Genomic DNA, 18,074 nt, shown 5'->3' with positions numbered 1-18,074 from the left:
AATTGTGAACTCTCCATAGCTTTTCATCTTGACCTGCAGCCATGTAGCCATTTCTTTTCTATTCAGCTCTTCTAAGAAAATGCCTATAGAATTCTGAAGCATTTTTTTTTTTTTTTTTTTTTTTTTTTTTTTTTTTTTGCGGACCCAGAGATTGGACTCAGGACCTTGTGCTTGACAGGCAAGCATTTTAAAAAAGTTTTTTTGTGCCAGGAATCGAACTCAGAACCTTGTGCTTGCCAGGCAGGGACTTGTACCGCTGAGCATACTCCCCACTCTGAAACATTTCTTGATGTCAGTTACAGTCTTTTATTAATGAGTTAGAATTAAGCTTTTAAGTGCTGAGGATCTGATAACGCACAAACTCCCACTGAAAGTTGCACAGCTAATGTCAGACACTCCAGGGGTGCCAGCAGTGTTAAGAGGAGGCAACGCGCGCTGGGGAGAGCGATGCGTGTCTCTGGGCAGAGGCCGAGTTGGGATGCTCAGTTCTTAGAATCGCGAATCAGGGAAACGCGGAGGCGAGGACCCGGGGAAGAGAAGATGCCGCGCGCACTCCAACAGGCCCACAGCGGGGTTTCACGGAGATCCGCACACGCCATTAGGGTTTAGATAGGGCTCGAGTTTGTTCCTCACGTGTTCATGTGTCGGGAATGTGGTCCCCAGTGTGGAGGCACGGAGACAGCGGAGACTTTCAGAGGTGCGGCCTAATGGCAATTTGCTACATCACTGCAGGCATCACCCTCATATTATTCAGCCTTTAGGAAAGGAAAAATCTGACACACATTACAGCATAAGTAAACCATGAGGAAATCCTGCCAAGTGAAATAATCCAGTGAAAAAGAGATAAATACATGACTCCACTTATCTCAAGTTCTTAGTGATATAGGACCTCCAAATGATATAAGGGAAATATTACCAAGTTTGTGTTCTCCAAAATCAAAGAATAAATTCTAAGGAACAATGGAGGTTAAAAGGAGGAAGTTTTATTGAGAGAGAAACAGCTCCTAAAAGATAGGAGAGAGCCCACTTCCCACAGGAAGTTTTTAGAGCAAAATCACAAGGTAGATACAAAGGCATGAGGTGGGTACAGTGTGGGACAAACTATGATCAGCCAATCAGATTGCAAATATAGTCACTTCGGTAATGTCGGTTCGGTGGGGAAGGGAGTCAGATAACAAGTGTACGTGGAAAGAATGGGGACCTATTTGGAGGAAATAAGCCAGGGGGTCCTGGGCACTCACCTGGGTGCCTGACATCTGTTTAGACTTTATTGGACCAAGTGATACCACTTTAGTATATTGCTCATCCGTCAGGGAGGCAGGGAGGCCTGATCATGCCACCTTTATCTTGAGGCCTGGCCTTCAGTAGATGCACCTCCAGCCAAGTTGTAATGTGTTCTCATCCTCCTCACGGACTCCCTCCCGGGTCTAGCTCTGTCTGACTGCCTATAATATTTCTACCTAACTTAGCTGTCCGTACTATTAGGACAGTCAAATGCATAGAGACAGAAAGTACCGTGAAGGTTGCCAGGGGCCTGGTGGAAAGAACTGTTACTCACAGATATGGAATCTCACTTGACGTGAGAAAAGGAACTCTGAAGACGGATGATGGTGATGACGGCACCACGATGTGAAAGCATTTTAAAAACACTGAGCTGTATACTTAAACATGGTCAGGATGGTCAATTCTGTTACATTATTTCTCCACATTTAACAATTAAGTATAAACGTGGAATGATGTCCCACTCCTGTCATCCCAGCATACTGGAAACTTAAGGCCAGAGGACTGCAAGCTCAAGCCTTGCCTGAGCAACTGAGTGACTGAGTAACAATCTGTCTCAAAACAAGAAATAAAAAGAATAGCTCTGTGCTAAGGCCCTGGGATCAATCCCCAAGACTACAAAAGCTAGATATAAATAAATCAATATTAAATATACATACTATATTTTAATCAAATTGAAATAACTTCCACATTTTGGAAAAAAAACAGAGAAGGGCTGCAAATTTTGTGTGTACTGGCTTTTCCTAAGTTTTGTCCACCAAACCACAGGAAGAAATTGAAATTTTTTTTAACATTCACATATATATTATTCATGCTAGTAATGTCATTACTACATTGGAAACTAAAATTAATAGCGGATTATAGTAAATGTGAATTTAAAACAATAAAGTAATTTTACAAATTATCAAAGAAACTTTTGCTACTCAAAGTATGGTCTGAATAGCAGCGGCATCAGCTTCTGAGAGTGTGGCAGAATTGCAGAACCAGGCCAGCCCAGACCTACAGAACCAGAATCTGCACTTTGTAGAGAGTCCAGGAGAGTGCTGGCCCTGCTCCCAGGGTCACTGAGCTGGTGATTGAGACTGGGCACGGTGGCGCACCCCTGTAATCCCAGCACTTGGGAGGCTGAAAACAGGAGGATCACTATGAGTCCGATCTGTGTTCTGAGACCCTGTGAACCCTGGACTAATTGCACCAAAAAAAAAAAAAAAAAGTTCAGGAGACTCAACTGTTCCACAAAACTTGTGAAGCATTGTCATAAAATTTTGATAACTGCAAGCAGGGCAATAAGTAACACTTGATTGGTTGAAATAGACAGAAAACAAGGCATTATTGTATTGTGAGTTTAAGGAAAAGGTGCCTGTTTTACTACTTTTATATTCTCAAAAACTATTTTAAGGCCCAATCCACTGATTGCCTTAAACAAAGAAAATTCTTAAATCAAATGTGTTAAGACTATTCTTTGAAGACTATAATAGCTTTCATAGAGTTAAAATGATTTTTTAGAAAGCCAAGAACTAAGTACAAAGCTCTTATTAAGTGACTGATCACAGACTTGTTAGATTTACATTCAAAGAACTCATGATTACAGCAGAACTAATCCATAGCATATCAATAAATTTGCCAGGGAAAATACTGACCCTCATAAATATTTAAGAAAAATAAAATTCTTGTCACTAGTAATGTGAGAAAAACCACTAATATCCACAGCCACCTGGATTCACTTAATGGGATTAAAGTGATACAGAGACAGAACCAAACAGAAGTCCTGATGTGTTCTTTGTATACAGAAGAGGATAGAAATTAATAAACATAAGTATTGAAAAACACAATAATGAAATGAATAGAAAATACACATTTGGATTAAGAAGGCCTTCTCTTTGGGATACGAGGTGACTTTATTCTAACATGTTTCCCCTCAATACTTCTGAAGCAGTGTAATTCAAGATTGGTTTCCATTTAACACAACATAAAAATAATAAATTTGTTATAAGGAGATTAAAAACTAGTGACTGAACAGCTAAAGCAGAGGTGACAGGGAGAAAAAGTGACTGAGATTCTGTCTCTCATACTAGGGCATACTGGCTGGGAAACTTTGCTCACTAATGATATTCTTCAACATTTGTTAAAATCTCTGCCTGCTTTCATTTTCTTCGCCTGGCAAATTTCCATTCATCCAGGCTTTTGTAATAATGAAACTGAGTAAATTTGACTCACCAAAACCAAGTATTACTTTACAAAAACCAACCCAAGTTTTGGCTTGTTGCTTTTTGAAATTGATATTAATTTTAAGCAACAATTTAGAAAACCCCTAGAGGTTTACATGAACTCATCAATAGCAAAATCATTTTTAAATAACTTTCAGTGTTTTGAAGAACAGGACAGAGTGTCTCTAAGCAGCAGAATCCCTTGGCACATTCTACACATCTCTTGGTGTCCTTGTCACACGCCCTCACCCCAGGGCAGCACTTGGTTCAAGATTTCGACATCTTAGAACCTGACCTGATGTGGGACTCACAGCTCAGCTCTTAAGAGATGAATTTAATACTTTTATAAATATCTCGCTCTGACTTCATTAAGTGTAAGCAGCAAGAGTTAACATTCCACTGAGCAAACCAAGGAACTTAGCAAGGGAGAGAAGATATAAGACTCCCAAAGCCACCCTCATGTGGAGACAAACATCTGCAGGCGTCAGCAACTGTCCACGGAAGAGATCTGAACAGTTGAACAGTAAACGTTGTCATCTGAGAAGAGAGCCTGTGACGCTGGTGTGAGGGTGAGAGGCATATAGCTGAGCTTGCTGGCTGGGCCTGCATCTGAGAGCCGGCTGATACCAGTCCTTCCCGAGCAGCCCCCTCCGTGAAGCCAGAGGGTGCTTGCCGTCACCATGAGCCAACAGACTGCACCCTTCAAGGGAGGTTGCTTTGTGACCCACTCAGCAACCCCAAATCATGGACTGTTCAAAGGAGCTAAAAATCTTCAAAGGGGTGTTCCTGTCCTGAAACAGAGGCTTGAGAACCCCCTGCACAGCTCGAAGGCAGTAGGAAACTGGGCCCAGGGAGTTAAAAGAAAATCATTCTGAAAGCCAACATCATCATATAAATGAGATGCTATACTTGATTCCCCTGCAAATTATTCCAACTTTGCCCAGCAACATGAAATTGATCCCATGATAGGCAAACAGCCTTCCTAGTCTCCTTAAGCTATTTTTACCTCAGTCTTGAGCATCTGAGTTTATATGCCCTTCCAGAAGCAAAACTAGATCTGGGGATAGGGGCAGTGCTCGGGGACAGTGCCTGTGTAGCAGGCACAGAGGGGGTTAAGACAGCAAAGTTAAGATATTACAAGACTTTTCCTGAAGTCCTAACAAATATTAGCAGCACTTAAAACTACACAGAAATATAGAAAAATAAAGGGCATGTTTCACAGATACCACCTTTCTAATCTAGCCAGGGACAGCTACTTGCTTAGCAAACACCGGATCCTTTAGAAGACAGTGTCAGTTTTATTTCTTTCTGAAATGCTATATCAGACATAGAACTCTACAGCTTGCACATTAAGCAATTTCCATCTTAAGTTTAAATATATTTATGTGATAAGAAAAGGAACATGCATATGAATATATAGAATTTTTAGAAATCATCATTGTTTACATTAAAATTTTCTTTATACAAACATTTTAACTTTAAAAAAAAAAACAGCAAATGTATGGCAAGAACCATCTGAGACGGCAGAAAAATCCACCTTTCCATTTAAGCAGCCTTTCACTGGGAGACGTGAGTGATGGCAGATGAGGGCCTCTTAAGAATAGACTCAACTGAAAATGACAGTGGTTCATTCACGGAGAGTTTTGTTCCAACTTGCTTGGCTACAAACAGGTCTTTTGCACACCTATCTATTGTAAATGTATATTTCTGGTTCTCCTTGACCAAACACTCTCTGTGTTTCTTTGGGGTCTCTTCAAAAGCCTCTTTGACAAATGGTATTTTCAGCTCAGGACCTGGTTTGTCACTAAGCGTTTGCTGGAATAATGAGTGGAATGGATTATTCTTAAGTGGTAGAGGGTGCCTCATGTTTTCTTTGCTGATCTTGGTTAAGACATGCCCTTGAGCTGCCAGGGAGTCCGTGTCAACAGCGGGAGAGAAATTCTGTTGGGGAGGGGAGAAGGCAGATCTTTCAGGAATGGCTTGGTGACCCTGAAAGTCACTCCTTGAGGTCTGGACCTCCAGAGGGTGAGGCAGCACCAGAGAGTTTTCCAGTTTGGGTGGCATCATGTTGTGTTCTGCGCTGAGCCCATCCGAGACCCTTGTTCCCTTCAAGTCCCAGCTGCCCACAGGTTTCAGGGCTTGAACTGAGGTGGTGGCATTTAGAAGGCATTGTTGGTAGAGAAGGGTGTCACTAATAGGGCCGCACTTGGGCCAAACTAAAAATCTTGAGGACAAAGGATATTGTCGGTACGTTGCAGCCACACTAACATTGGAGGAAATCAGTTCCATATTCCCAGATCCTGAATACTGCATGGTGAGATCAAGGCAGGTAGGCAAAAAATTGCAGAAGTCCTTACTCGGCAGCTCCACTGGCGTGGGGCTGTAGGCACCTTTGTAGGAGCTGTACTCAGGTCCGGGCACTAGGCGGTTGGGCAGGAACATGGCAGCAGCTTGGGAAGTTTCCAGCATCTCTCTCTCTTTGTACTCTCTCTCCAGCATAATGTTCTCCAGCTCTTTGTCAGCAAAGGCCCTTCTTTTTCTCATCCTGTCACTAACTGGGGGAGGTAGAGGTAGGTTTCCTCCTAGGTAAGTCTCCGCTGTCATGGGGCGATAGCCTAAAATAAGCAAACATTGCACAGGAAAGAAATTAAATCTAGGGAAGAAATATCTAGAAATTCAGAAAACAAAAGAAACAAGAAAAATTGGCAGGATGAATGATTATAGTTCTATATTACTAAGACTTTTATGCAGGAAGCAAAAGTATAGATTCAATATAAAATAATTCCTACTGTAACATTTTGTTGCAGTTTTATTGATACAGGTTTGCTTGCTCTCTTGTTATAACAAATGCACTTTATCAACTGAGATTTTATTGTTCTTCCCAAGTCTCTAGTTATTAGGAGACAAAACTACCCATCTTGTTTCAATAAACATTTTATTGTCCATGTCATCTTTTCATTATTAAAAAAAGATATCTATACCTAGAGCTGATGTCACTTTTATTTTCTAAAGATGGTTCATTATGTACACATTGTTACAGTTGTAGAATAATCCAAGGAGAACTAGGAAAAAAGAGAAAGAAGTTACAGGAGATTAGTTAAGAGAAAAAGAAAAAAAGATTTAAGGAAACAGAGAAGCATAGAAAATTGAAAAGAGCTGTTAACTAGTCAAATGCTCTGCAGCAAATGATTTAGCGAGGCCTTCCCCCTGACTACCAGCATAAATAAAGCAAAACAAAACAAAATATGGGGGGACGGTGGTTAATTTCTTGCTGTATTGAAAATAACAGGTTGAAAGCATTTTTCCCAAACGACAATTATGTTGGACAGATGCCAAAATGGTTGGACAAGTCATAATTAGAACCCAGACTAAGTCACCCCACATTTCATGAATAGAGACAAAGTCAAAAACAAAGATTAGTGTAACATAAATAGAATTCCTAATGGCATCAAATACTTTGGGCATTTCATCATTCCAAAACACTCACCACTACCAAATTCGTTTGAAGGATCCATTGTGATATTTGTGTTTACACAGTGACAAGCCCATCCTACTCATTTGCAAGTAAAATAAAATTTGAAAATGAATGTTTCTATTTCTACGGTATGTATTTGCCAGGAAGTTATTCACTTCAATTTACTATTCTATTTAGTTCAAGAGCTTCTCAAGTTTCTTTGGCAAAATTTCAGTTTATCAAGGTGGCCCCTATAGTTATAGATCTGTTTACCAAATACATTTTTAACTTGGGAGAGCCTACTCTAAGGTCAGAAATGCACAACACAGAGTGAGACACAAACAAACTTCAAAACTGTCACCATAGTGAGACCCTGCATAAAATATTTTAAAAAATTCCTGTCACTAAATTCAGAAGTTATGCTAGAAAAAAAAAAGAACCCAAATATCTGATTTAAGAAAAAAGAAACTAGCATCTGAACTTTATGATGTGGCGGGGCTTTAAAAAAATATATAAAGTCTGTTTTAGTTGCATTTAAGAAAAACTCTAATATGTTAATGAAAAATGGTATAGTCAGTATGTTACCTATCAAATCAAGAAATAAATTGCCCAAATAGAGATGCTTTAGAAAATCAGCAATATTTTATGAAGCTTCAAGCACTCCATGCTTTAGAGAAAGTAAAAATCTAGGGAAAGCCAGAGAATTCACAGTGCTCAAATTCAGCCTCCTCTTTGCTTATTTAGTTCAAATCCTTTTTCAGATTCTACCTTAGCTATCCAAACTGCTCAAAAATGACGTGTGGAATCACAGCAACCATCCAGCTATTTGGGGAGGAAAATGCTAGCAAAACGAGGTGAACCTGGGGCTGAAGCCATAGACCAGAGCGCCTGCTGGTGAAGCCCTCTGGCCTCCGCACTCAGGGCATCCACTTGGCTGCAGCTACCAGTGAGAGCGTGTGTGCTTGCTCATCAATTTCCTTCCTTCCATATCTGCTCCAGAATCACTTGGCAGTGTATCTTTTGTCCACTTTGTTGCAAATTTCACATGTACCTCATCTTAACTCTGAACTATGAAGCAAATGACAAGCATTGGTATCCTTAAACTGATGGTTGTGGAAACCCAATAAATGAGATTCGTTTTCTGGGAGCCTCATAAAAGTATCTTCTGCTCACACATTCATAAATCCATCATGTGACTGAATAAGGAGTCACTCAACTCAATTTTAAAAGTTAGAAGACCACTTGGTGTTGCTTTACCTTCTAAAATGCTTTTGGCCAGCAGACTGGGCGCCCTGACTTGCCTCTGGTACAGTGCTTTGCGCTCGAAATTATTCTGCTTCCCAGAAAGCCCTTTCTTGTCCTAGAAACACAAGAAACATAATTAATAATTCCTTGGAAGGCAGTATAACAGGGAAGGGCAAAATAGGGGCCAAGCCTAGACGTATGTATTTTGTTATCCTGTGTGAAAAGTGACTCTAAACAGCTATCGGACCACAGCCATCTGGAAGGCTGAGGCAGAAGGATTGCAAATTAGAGCCCAGCCTGGATAATTTAGCGATTTCTGGAGGCCCTGCCACAAAAGAAAAAATAAAATGAAACAAAAAGTTGCTCTTTCGGTGCGAAGGCCCACAGTTCAATCCCTGTGCCAAAGAAAAACAAAATTCCCAAATTAAGGTCAGCATCCCTTGTCCCAGAGCAAGAAATGGAAGCTCCCTCCAGAGCTGGCAAATGGTGAACGCCCCCTCCTCTTCCTAGCAAAAGATCACCCCAGAAGACCATCAGCCATTGCGACTCCTGTGGACAGAAGCAATGAGCCCTAGAGAGGAACCCTTGGAGAGGATTCTGGTGACAACTGCGCCTGGGGCCCCACCCAGGGGGCTGAAAGCCCCACAGCTTGTGCTTGGACACAACTAGAATGGGGTCTCTGCGGGCAAGGATGAGGGCTTGAGGGGGTGAGTGGTACAATGAGAGGCTCGGGGTCCAAGGGGCAAACCCGTTTGTTCCTTTCCCTGAGGACTAGGGTGCTGGATGATCAAACCTCTACCCTAGGTGCCAGCCAGGAACTCAGAACCTCTCTTCCCCGCGGCAACCACCAACCCAGCAGGCTGCTGCGAACCCAGGACCAGCGATCAACCGAGAGGGAGGATGAACCCCAGACTCGGGCCACTTTGGGGTCCTGCGCTGTCCTGGGCTGGGGTGGGGGGACTGTGTTCCCTGAAGTCCTTGACTTTGCTGTGTTGGCAGTAATAGTGCATTCCCCAGCCCCGCTCCGCCAAAACAATACAGTCGAAAGTCCTCCCCAGGTTAGAAGTAGAGCTTGGCTATGGAGCAGGAGGCCAGAGCCTTCATCCCCAGCACCTCAAAAACAGAAAGAAACACCCCCGTGTGAACCAAGACTCCTGGCAGCCTGAGCTGCACCTCAGGGGTGGAGCACCTTCCCAGTGTAAGAGAGGTCACAGGTGTCCTCCACACCGCAAAAACTAAATCATAAATATTGTCCTTGCGGAGCCTGGGAAGAAGTTCCCGGAAGCCTCACTGGGGCACCCCACGTGCAGCAACACAGAAAGTAGGTTCATGAGCCTCTGTCTTACAGAGAGTCCTGGCTCTCCTCGCAACCTGACCCTCCCCCGATTCTTAGGTGGTGGGCACCTCACTCCCCACGGCCTTTCTGTCTCATCTGTAAAATGGGCAGTAGGTTCGGCGGGATCCAGAGGCCCAGGAAGCGGAACCTCAGAAAGCGCCCTGCGCCTTTTGTAGCCATTGCTCACGGTGCAGCGCTAACCCCGGACACGACCTCTACCAGAATCGACCCTGACGCCTTTCTCGCGCTCCCAATAGGCCTCATTGCTTTCCCGGCCCTTCTCCCTCTCTCCCGTTCTAGTCTGGAAACTTCGGCCCAGTTCTGCGCTGCCGCCCGCGCCTCTCCCTGCTCGCTGACCTTTCGTGGTTAGGAAGTGCGCACCCGGCCCTGCTCCCCGCCGCCGGCCCGCGGACCCACCTCGGTGGCCTGCTGCCTGCGGAGTGCCACCTGCGCGGCCATGACGCGCTGGCGCTCCACCACCAGCAGGCAGTTGGCGCACTGGCAGTCCCGCCAGCGGCAGAAGCGCTTGTGGCCCTTGAGGCAGGACACCACGCCGTGGTTGCGGCAGCGCGCGCACTTGGGCGTGCGGCTGAGTTTGCGGGGCTCCGGGCCGCCGCCCGCGTTGGCTCCGCGCTCGGAGGGCCCGGCGGTAGCTGACGGGGCGCGGGGCACGGCCGGAGGCCTGGGCGACTGTCGCCCCTGCTGCTCCCGCCCGCCAGGAGCCCCAGGGGGCGAGCCAGCCTCCTCCCGGTCTGCCTCTTCCTCTGCGTCCTCCTCCTCGTCCTCTTCGTCCTCGTCTTCCTCGCCGTCCCCATCGGCCAGCGGCGGCGCCCGGCAGCCGTCCTCCTCCAGCTCCAGGCTCTCCACGTCAATCTCCCAGTCCCCGGGCCCGGGGCCTGCGAGCCGCTCCGCCATAGCGAGCACGGCCTCCTCAGCCGCGCGGCCCTCGCCCTGGGGAGACACAAAGAGCCCCACCGCAAGCCCTCAGGACCTCGCCTGCGTCTCCTCGGACGCCGGGTCCGCCACCCACTTTCCTCGAGTCCCCACACCACACATGCCTTCCTTGCATCTCTCAGGGACCCGGGGGTCCACACCCAACAGGGATGTTATTAATCCCAAGAGTTCTGTGAGCACCTAAGCTTCAGCCGCAGCCCCCTCTGGCTTTACCCCGGCTCTGAGGACAAATCTCTTCGGTGACTCACCGACCTCAGAAAGTACTGTGTCCAACTAGGCCGGCTGAGGCCACTTGTCACGCGTCCCCTTACCCACTGCCCACCTACATCAGAAATGTACAAATGTCGGTGGAGGGAATGTTTTCTTTTGATGACCAAGGATCTTCCAGACCACTCATTCCATGCTTGAAAAGGCCTTTCCCGTGGCCTACACCACCCTAAGGACCGCGACCATGAAGAGGCTTTCTCTTCACTCCCCCCCCACCCCCTCAGACAATGCACTGACAACGCTCCGCTGTCCTTGGAGAACCAGAGAGACAGGCGGAAAACAGCGGATGTCCTGTCCACGGCTCAGCAGTACAGCGCTCAGACCTGACCGCTGGGGCTCAGCGCGGGGCTTGGCTTACACCTCCAGGTCTGGCACCCAAATATAGCAGAAAGGAAAGAAAAATGAGTCCCGACCTTTGCCTCCCAAAGCCCTACCCCAGCCGCACCACAGCACTCACCGAAATTTTCACACCCGGACTAGCAGCCGAGTCGGAAGACACCCAGCTTTAGGATCTGGCTCTCAGGCTGCCAATCGTGCATGCGCACGGAAATCGGGATAGAATCGCCACCCTTTGGCACGAAATCAGACCAGACAGCTGGAGGTCCGAAGCTCCTAGTACGGCGGGGTTGAAGGGGAGCGAAGGGAGAGGAGAGGAGTTAAGTCCTCTGGAACCAGGCTCCGCACATCCCGAACTCTGCAAAGTTCCAATAGGCCCTCTGCAGCTTGGGGCTTCCCCCTGCACGGAAGCCTCTTCAGGCTTCTTCAGACCCAAATGCGGCCAGCAAGGTCGGGCAGCCCGTCCAGTCTCAGATCGCTGGCCTGGCTCAGACCGCGGGCTCCAGGGATAGATTCACGCAGCTGCGGTCCTCAGTGCTGCGCCACTCGCTCTAGCTCTAGTCTACAGCTGTCGCTCGCTTCCTAGTATTAACCACTCCGGCCGCCGAGCTCCGTGTCCTCTGATTGGCCTGTCGTCAGGCGGTGTGCGCGCTGATTGGGCGAGGCGCGCCGACGGGCGTCCTCCAGCTGCCTCTTCCTCCAGGTTGCGCTCTGAGTGAGAGTCTTCGTAGCAGCCGGGTCTCCGTGCAGGAGCTAAACTTGAAGTAGGACTGGCCTGGGTGGGGGTAAGGAGGCTTTATCTCGCGGACCAGGAAGCACGCAGACACACTCTTACGAATCGCGTTGCCCACAAGAGAAGGTAATAAATGACGAGGCAAAGATCGGAAAGGCTAGCGTTGGCCTCTGTGATGAGCATCGCCAGTGTTTCTGCGACTCGGCAGTGGCCTCATAGCTGAGCGCAGAGTGGAGGCCACTGCAGTGGGCGCCCCGACACAGCCTCCCTTCTCCTGTTAGAACAAACCAGCGCTTAATTTGCACCACAGCGCTTCGCATGCAAATGACCTGCAGCTCGTTCCGGACAGCGCAGCTCGTCCTCGAAGTTTCTTGTTAACTTTCCCCAGCTTGTGAGGCAGCTGGCCAAATCAGCTACAAGCCGCTTAGGCTTTGCTGAGTCTTGAGCTGTTATAGTTAATTCTGGAGAGGATGGAAATGCATCGCATTAAGAAATTTAGGTTCGATAAATTCACTCTAGCCATACAAGGCTCTTTATTATAAACATAACTGCTTTTTAGTATACATGAATGCATTTACACAGGATTTTCTTCTATCTCCCTCAAAAATCCCTCACAAAAAATTTAAAACAAAATTATATTTCCAGTAAATCGAAAAGAAGGTATTAGCCCCCTGAATCAGCTGTATATTCTATTTTGTGGGCTAAATTTAAACACATATAGTGCTTTTCCAGTTGTGCTTTTAAACAATCATGGCCTCTTAAATAGGATCAGTTTAGGACACAGATTAGGATTGCCTGCCATTGTATGGAGCACATAGAAGGTCTGCAATCAATGTTTGCTAAAGGAAGGAAATCGCTGGATGGACTCAAACATTACTTTTCTCTGCCCTGTGGATGTTAGAAGCTAACGTGGCTCAGAGAAGAGGGGGACAAAGGCAGTGAAGGAATTGTTGTGAAACAAAGCTACCTGCCCTAAGCGGCCACCTCAGCCCTTGAAGCTGTGGAAAGTTCTCCCCGTGGCCAGCTCTGCATGCTCAGGTGTGTGGCGCGGCTCTCAGAGCTGCTGGCAACGCCCAGGGAAGGAAGCAGAAGGTTCATCGGTCAGACCCTATGGACTCTCGTGGACTTTCTAGTGGCTCCAGGGGCCTCAGAGGGTGCGACCTGAGACCTTGCTCGGAGAAGAGACAAGGGGTCTTGAGACCTCAGCTCCCTCCTGCTTGGCACCATCTAATAACAGAGTTTTAGCCTTCCTGTGCTTATCTCTTTAGAACCCACTACTTTCACCTCTGACAAAGTATTTAAATTCTTGACTCCAGAAGAAATGTGCTTCTATCCCCAGGTTTGCCATGACCAAGTTTAAGCTCAAAGAGGAACCCAAAACAATCAGGGAGAGCCCTGGACTGGGAGGATCTGCCTCTGCCCTGAAGTCTCAGAAACTTTGTCGAGCCCCTAGGCTACCGGCACCGTTTTCTTTTTAATTCATTTTTTAAATTTTATTTTGCTTCTAATCGTTCGTCCCCTCTGACTTTAGTACCTGGACTTGGAAAGAAAGAGGGCTTCCTGTAACAAGACCTGATGCTTCTTTATTAAATCATTCCCAAGTTTTGGCATCTCTCCCGCTAGCTACCTTTCTCCCCTTGCAAACAGGCCGTCGTGGGCTTCTGCGGGAGACTGGAAGCAAGCCCTAAGCCCCATCCGCGCCGCGGCATTTGTTGCTTCGACAGCCTGGCGTGGGAGTGAGCACGTGAAATCATTAGCCCTTCACCTTTAATTTTAATATTAACAAAATCAAAACTCAAGGTTGGCTCCCTTTGGGAAACTACAAAGAAAGAAAGGGAGGATCTAGAGAGGGAATCGGAGAGGTTCTAAAAGGGTGTCAGCAGCAGTTTCCTAAACTGAAAGTAAACTATGAGAGCCGTGCAGCCCTGGAACTAGTTTGAGCTTTAAAAAGTGTACAAGGAGAAAAGAAACAGAATTTGTGTACAGTAAAGCATGCCAGCAACCCAGGACGGGGGAAGGATGGGGTGGCCTGTGGATGCTGGTTGGGGGCGTTGGCTGTCCCCTGCTGGGCCTCCTGAGGCTCCTTTTAGGAAAGGCTGTGCCCCAGGGGTTCCAGGAATGTCTGGGTCCTGCATTTACACGGGGATGGGCTCTGGTCTGTTCTTCTCCCTTGTGGCTCCACCCTTGGTGGGACTCACGGCACAGTGGTACTGCTCCCTCCAAACACCCTTCTTCTCCAGGTACCTTCCTTCCCTCTCCACTCCCGCTTGTGCTCTTGGGGACTTGCAGCTGTAGTCCTGACTACAGAGAATTATGCTCAGTCCTCCAGCCCCAATGTGTCCAGAGAACCACACCCCCAGACAGGGAGGTCAGACAGACAGGGGAGGCCAGCAGAGGTTTATCCAGGGGAGGCCAGCAGAGGCTTACTGAATGTAATTGTGTGCATTTCTTCCTGGGGAAAATGCCCTTTAAACAGGTTGTAAAAAGAATCTGTAGCTACACAAACTATTAGTAAATTAAGTGTTCAAAAGAAATAGGGGTCAGAGAGCCTGGGCTCTGCTTGGGAGTTCCCCTGGCCACCTGTGCTGAGCAGTTATTTTTCTGTGCCTCACTTGCTTCATCTGCACAATGGGATGAGTAGCCTTTCCTGGACTCCTTTCTATGAAGACTGGGTAATAGCGAGGACAGAATACCTTCCCCCTGAAGGAGGGCATAGACACCCCTCTCCTGACGCCATGGGAGAGCCTGCAGCCTGAGGAAAGCTCTGACTGCTGGAGCCTCAGAGGCTTAAGTGAAAGAAGAGGGCACAAGAAATCCAGCTCCCTGCGTTCCAGGTCTCTCTCTTAAAAGGGGTCAGGCCCTGACTGAAGACCTGTTATGTTAAGTAAGAAAACTGAAGTCCTTTTGGCTTGTAAACTGACACCAAGTTACAAAGCACAATTAGACCCCCCTCTTGTAAATTACAAACCTTTGGGCCTGGCTCAGCTTGAGAAGCTGGGTGGGGGCAGCACGGGTTTGCTTCTCTCCCAGCTGGCTCTGGAGCTGAAATTTGGGTCTTTCCCCATGCTCCTCCCTTCCTGTTCCCTAAAATCACTCCCACCTTGCACCCTTCCTGGTCCTGCACTGTTCAGGACCCACCCAAGGAGAAGCCTCCCTTTAGCAAGTTAAGCCAGGAAAATTGAGCAAGTAAAGCAGGAGGGAACAGTTTTCTTTTCTTAGTATGGTAGCTTTTTTTCTTCTTTTCTCTTGACTCCTCTTGTAAAATAGAAATGGTAAAGGACTGAAGAGTGTTTCGTTCATCCATTTCCTCAAGTGAGTCCCACCTGGTTGAGAGAGCCCCACATCTCAGCAGTCTCCTTCCTGCACATGGGCCCGCGGCTTCTCCAGCCTGGCCCTGCTGCCTTCCGCCAAGTTGAGTGTGTCCTGGAGGGTTTCTCCCATGGGACTCAGCCACAGTTGAGCCTTTTGGCCCAGGGTCTCAGGGTCCCACCAGTCACTGGAGGCAGAGGATGCTGAGAAGGCTCCCTAGCCTTCCTCTCCGCCTCACCTTACTGCAAAGCAGATTGAACCTTAAAGGAGATGAGCCCCTGACATGGTGGCCCAACCACCCTCGAAAATTGTTTGCGTGACTTTTATTGTTATCATTTTGTCTCAGCAACATGACCCACAGAGAGCTCTAAATCTGGGGGTGAGAAGGAATTCAGAACTGTTTCCTCCTGACCCTGCCCAGCCACACAGCCTCACACCTGCAGATGAAGAAGGGGGTCAGGGACTCTCCTATCTCCTCACCAGCTGACATCACCATCCTAAATCAACGGCCCAGCCTGCAGGAGCTAGACAGTGACTGGTAGGTGGAAACTTTGGGGCACATTGGCAGAAGGGCTCCGTTGTAGCTACTTATGTCTCTGGTTTCACCAGAGATGACCCTGAGTCTACCTCCTCTCATGGAAAGCTACTCCTCACACTGTAGTCTCAGGACTATGACTGGCTGCAGATCCAGAGAAATAAATAATCCCAGATGGGACTGGAGAGATATGATTTCTCAATTTACCTTGCATAATTAAATATATGACCTGTCACAATCAGTGGGGGTAGAGATGAAGGAAAGGAACTTGTGAGAGATAACTGTTCTTCACCAGACAGTTGTTCCTCCTTTCCCTGTTCTGTGTGTTCCAAAAGCAAAGGGTACTTCTATCTGGGCTCTCATTCCTCCTTGTGGGAGGCAAAGTTTAAATCAGAAACACTGAAAACTGAAAGGGTCGCTTAGTCCATGCCTGTACATTTACCAATGGAAAGGAAAACTGAAATGCAGAGTTAAGGAAGGACATCTAGAGGGACATACGGCTGCTTGGGACCATGAGGCCACAGTTACCTCCCCTGCAGCTCAATGCCTCCACAGTTTTTTAAATGTGTGCTTTGCAGTGTGAGGCAGAAACAGAAGCAGGGACTATGAAGCAATCTTGCCTGCAGACGTGGAGGGTCCATCTGCCAGCCTGCCCACTCCAATCCCCAGGCAGCTTCCAGCCCCCCAGCTGGAAAACATGGCTCAATTCACTTGCAGGTCATAAAGCAACCAGGAGATGAGGCAACTGCAGATTTTCTAGACTTTTCAGTGCCCATTCCAAATGGTCCTCCAGGGAGGCAAGGACTTGGGGCTGTACTGGGATCTGGGTTCCCCTGGAGAGATGGCAGCCTTGCCATGGAAGGGGAGGGGCTGTGGCTGGTTGCTACATCAGGAGACACGGAGAGCCTCCGCGCAACTGCCCAGGACTGTAAATCCATACCCTGGAGGACTTTCACCCTCCACTGCCACCTCCTATTGAGTTCACATTTCAAGGAGGACACTTCATTCACATTCAAATCAGTCCAATCACCAGGTAGAAAAGGAAGCAGAGTAGGAAGAGGAAGCAAAGCACTGGTGGGGCAGGTGCCAAGGTGAAAATTTAATTTCTCCCATATGCAGGAAGCACTTGTTAAATCTTTTCAGCTTCCTGGGCCTCAGATCCCTTGACTGTAAAGTAAAGAAATAAAATTAAGCTATGTATGATTTCACTGTCAGACTTGAAATCCTAACCCCTATCTAATGGACTGCTTGCTCAGGTAACAAGATCAAGCAGTGGAAGCTGGAGAAAAAAGAGGAGGAAAGAGAACTAGAAGCAAACTTGAACACTGACATTTCGCCAGCACGTCTGCTCCTCCACTCTTCTTCTATTGCTCTCATCTTATCAAAAGCTGACTCAAAAATGTAAAAAAAAAAAAATCTGTCAACTATGAAAAGGATGGAACCACAGAAGAGTTCCACAAAGATGTTATCTAGAGTTTAGGTCCTAGAAGGAGATTCACCTAGGGGACAAAAGGAGTTTCCACAAGACACAAAAGGCCTGTGATCCAATAGCTTTAGATTGTGTCTACTCTAGATAGATTTTAAGCAAATAATTACCAGAGCAGTTAAATATACTCCCCAGGCTTCAACCCTTGTGGTGCTCACTCTGGGGTCTGAGCTCTAGAGAGGATCTTCCTTTGCTATTAGCCTAAAAAAAATTATTCTTTAGGGGCAGGAGGATTCTTAATTTCTGCCAGAAACATCCCTGTGCTCAACTTTTTCTTTCCAGTCTGGGAGAGGGTTTCCATAGAGCAAATGCCCCGCAGCATATCGTCTTGATGGAGCAGGGTATAGGAAGAGAAGATTGCACTGTGTTTGACTCTGTCCGTGGATAGAGCAAGGGATTCTCTTAGACATCTGAGTGGCTGAAGTGTGGCAGCCAGTTGGCAAAAAAAGAATACTTGACCTGACTAAAAGACGGTGTCTGCTCATCCATGAAAAAGTAACAGAAAAAAAAAGAAGAGAAAGAGACAGACACAGGCAGACAGACACACAGACAGAGTGAATGAATGAATGAATGAATGAATGAATGAATGAATGAATGAATCGCTTCCTGGAGATTCTCCTGTTGTACTCCTGGTTCTCCCAACTAACCTCACTCTTGACCTTGGACCACTTTCCCACATAGCCCTTCAAGCTCCAGGCATACGGACAGGGTTGAAGTTGAACTGAAGCATCTCTGAAGCCCTCTCCTACCTGTTCTGTATTTCTAGGTGGGATAAGAGAAAAACGGAAAGAGCTCGGGTGAGCATGTTCCTTTCGGCGTTGTAAAGGGCAAAAAGAGTGAAAGAGGAAGGTGAACTGAGGTGCCCCCCGCCCCAGCTACACACACCGTACAGCAAGGCGCTGCATAAATTTCAGGGGCGGGAGGAAAGGTC

At 47.0% G+C, this 18,074-nt stretch overlaps 1 protein-coding gene across 2 annotated transcripts; it reads right to left on the bottom strand.

Annotated features, from left to right (window-relative positions):
* Positions 1-4,760: 4,760 nt before the first annotated feature.
* Dmrt2 (doublesex and mab-3 related transcription factor 2) lies at positions 4,761-11,624 on the bottom strand. Of its 2 annotated transcripts, XM_004637175.2 has the most exons (5): positions 11,202-11,624; positions 9,941-10,474; positions 8,200-8,302; positions 6,470-6,550; positions 6,014-6,103 (listed from the first exon to the last, which is right to left on the bottom strand). In XM_004637175.2, the coding sequence occupies exons 2-4, from the start codon at positions 10,436-10,438 to the stop codon at positions 6,495-6,497; spliced, it is 657 nt and encodes a 218-aa protein (XP_004637232.1). In that variant the 5' UTR covers positions 10,439-10,474; positions 11,202-11,624; the 3' UTR covers positions 6,014-6,103; positions 6,470-6,494. The 2 variants fall into 2 exon arrangements, with proteins under 2 accessions (XP_004637231.1, XP_004637232.1); XM_004637174.2 differs by lacking the exon at positions 6,470-6,550 and having other exon boundaries at positions 4,761-6,103.
* Positions 11,625-18,074: the final 6,450 nt, after the last annotated feature.

Source organism: Octodon degus, unplaced genomic scaffold (genome assembly GCF_000260255.1).
Source record: "Octodon degus isolate 3935 unplaced genomic scaffold, OctDeg1.0 scaffold00087, whole genome shotgun sequence".
Taxonomy (NCBI): domain Eukaryota; kingdom Metazoa; phylum Chordata; class Mammalia; order Rodentia; family Octodontidae; genus Octodon; species Octodon degus.
This window is presented reverse-complemented; position numbering and strand designations above follow the sequence as displayed.